General features: G+C 53.9%; 1 protein-coding gene across 1 annotated transcript in view; it reads right to left on the reverse strand.

Moving 5' to 3' along the window:
• Positions 1–2,146, reverse strand: part of EMX2 (empty spiracles homeobox 2) — a 5,436-nt gene continuing 3,290 nt past the window's right edge. The window contains exon 3 of the mRNA XM_014309790.2: positions 1–514. Within this exon, the coding sequence (XP_014165265.1) occupies positions 347–514 (168 nt within the window). The 3' untranslated portion in view covers positions 1–346. The remainder of the gene's footprint in view (positions 515–2,146) is intronic.

The following is a 2,146-nucleotide window of genomic DNA, read 5'->3' on the forward strand; positions in this document are numbered from 1 at the left end:
TTTTTCCGTTTTAAGATTTTTTTTCTATATATTTTTAATTTTTTTTTTTTTTACGTTATGCTTTTAAAAGTGGACTGCGATAAACGGAATACCTGTCAATCACCTCGTCCCGGTGTTTTGGCTTTGATTGACAGATCCCCTTTGGCAGAGCGGTGCCGGCAGTGCCACAGTCCGGAGCCCTCGCTGGCTGCCCTCGCTCGCTCCCAGCTCCCTCCCGGGCGGGAATCGCGTTGTGATGAAGATCTCCGTGTCCTTCCCCGCACCGCCACGCCGCGGGGGTGTGTGAGCCTTTAACACTTTCGGTTCGTGGGATGCTGGCTTGGAAAAGTCCAAAAGTGCCAGTTTTTTAATCGTCCGACGTGACGTCGATTTCCTCTGGACTGGCTTGTTTGGTGGCGATTCTCCACCGGTTAATGTGATGAGTCCCTTTTTTCTTCTGTTGTGAGTCTGAACCTTCCTCTTCCAACTTTTGCCGCTTGAACTTTGTCCGTCTGTTCTGAAACCATACTTTTACCTGCGGGAGGAAAGGCACGGGCCGTTAGTCCTGCCCGGACCAGGGGGATGCTCCGCTCCCCTCCTGCTCCGTGCGCCACCGCGCCGCGCCGCGCTCTGTCCCCACTGCTGTCACCCTGGCCAGCCTGGCTGGGGCCGAGCACCCTCTGCCACCCAAACCTCTGCGAGAAAGGCACGGCCAGGCTGCCCCACGCCCCCCGGAGCCCGCAGCGCTCAGGAGCGGCGGCACCGCCGGGGGATGCTCCTGGAGCTTCCGCGGGCGCGTAGCCCCGAGCAGCGCCCAGGTAGCCCAAGCAGCGTGGGGCTCGTCACCTCGACGGCCCCAATGCCCGGAGAGGCTCCGTTCCCCGCTGCTGGCGAGGTGTCCCCCCTGTCCAGCCCCGGGAGAGCCGTCGGGGCCGCGCCGGCCGCGGGGCTCCCACCTGCCCGGCAGAGCAGAGCAAAGGCAGGGCCTCGTCCGTCCTAAAGGGGGCCAGGATGGGGCTGGGGGGAGGACGCACGGGATTTTTTTCCTCGTGGAAAAGCGAATAAAATGTACAAAAATGGCCCGAATAGAAAAACGCCCAGCGTCTCCCTGGGACGCGCCGTCCAGGAGCGATCGCGGCGCGGTGAAAGCGGAAAGAGGCATCATAAATATCCCTCTGGTTTTGTTCAGCGCCGCGTAAATCTGACTGAACCATCCGGCAGCTGACTTCAGTGCTTTAATTACAGATAGTATTGATCTGGGAGCTATCTCCAGGGCTGGCCACACTCCTGGTAGCGTCCAAAGGTAAACTTTTTTTTTAAAAAAAGCAATTTAAACTCTGGTTCTGTCTGAAAGTGCCTGATAAAGGCCTCAGCAAGGGGGAGAAGGGGAACTGGAGCATTTTAATAAGCTGGTTTAACCCGCTTCGCTGCCTCTTCAGAACAGAGACCTGACTGGCCGGACACACATCTCTGCTGCATTTTCATATTCTCCAAAAGTCCCCCATTAAAAAGCTGAGCGGGGAACAAGGGGTGAGTTTAATTTGCTTTTAGTTTGCTAATTGAAGGGGAGGACGGTTCATTTCTGCACGCTGATCTCCCAAAAGGGAGCTCATTTGTAGGGGACTGGGGGTTTGACATCCGGACAAAAGACCCCAACCAGCTTCGGAATCAAGCAGCACAAAGACCACCTTAAATACAGCTTTCCAGTAGAAATAAGCCTGTGACCGGTCCCTTGTTCGGGGAACCTCATAAAAGTGGCGATCCCTTTTTATTGTTTTGTTAGGGAGACATTTTAAAACAAAAGCTCCAACCTCTTTATTGCTTCCCCCACGAAAAGGAGTTAAGAAAAAAAAAAAAGTGTTACAACTTAATCCGCCCAGAGAACGCTGTGTTTACTGGGAACTTTGAACTAGGCTGCGGCTGGGTATTTTGGCTGGTTTTTTTTTTTTTGTTTTTTTTTTTTTGAGTACAGTGCCACATACTGTAGCAGAGACAATCCCCATCTGGAACCCTCTCTCTCCACGAGTCTCCTGGAAGGGCGCAAAACAAAAACCCGACACAACAACAACGACGACAACAATAACAACAACAACCACCACCACCAATCCTCCAAACTCCAGCCTTTCTTCCGGCGGGGAGAAAACCGCGTGAAAAGCGCGCTCGCAGC

Source organism: Geospiza fortis, unplaced genomic scaffold (assembly GCF_000277835.1).
Source record: "Geospiza fortis unplaced genomic scaffold, GeoFor_1.0 scaffold719, whole genome shotgun sequence".
NCBI lineage: Eukaryota > Metazoa > Chordata > Aves > Passeriformes > Thraupidae > Geospiza > Geospiza fortis.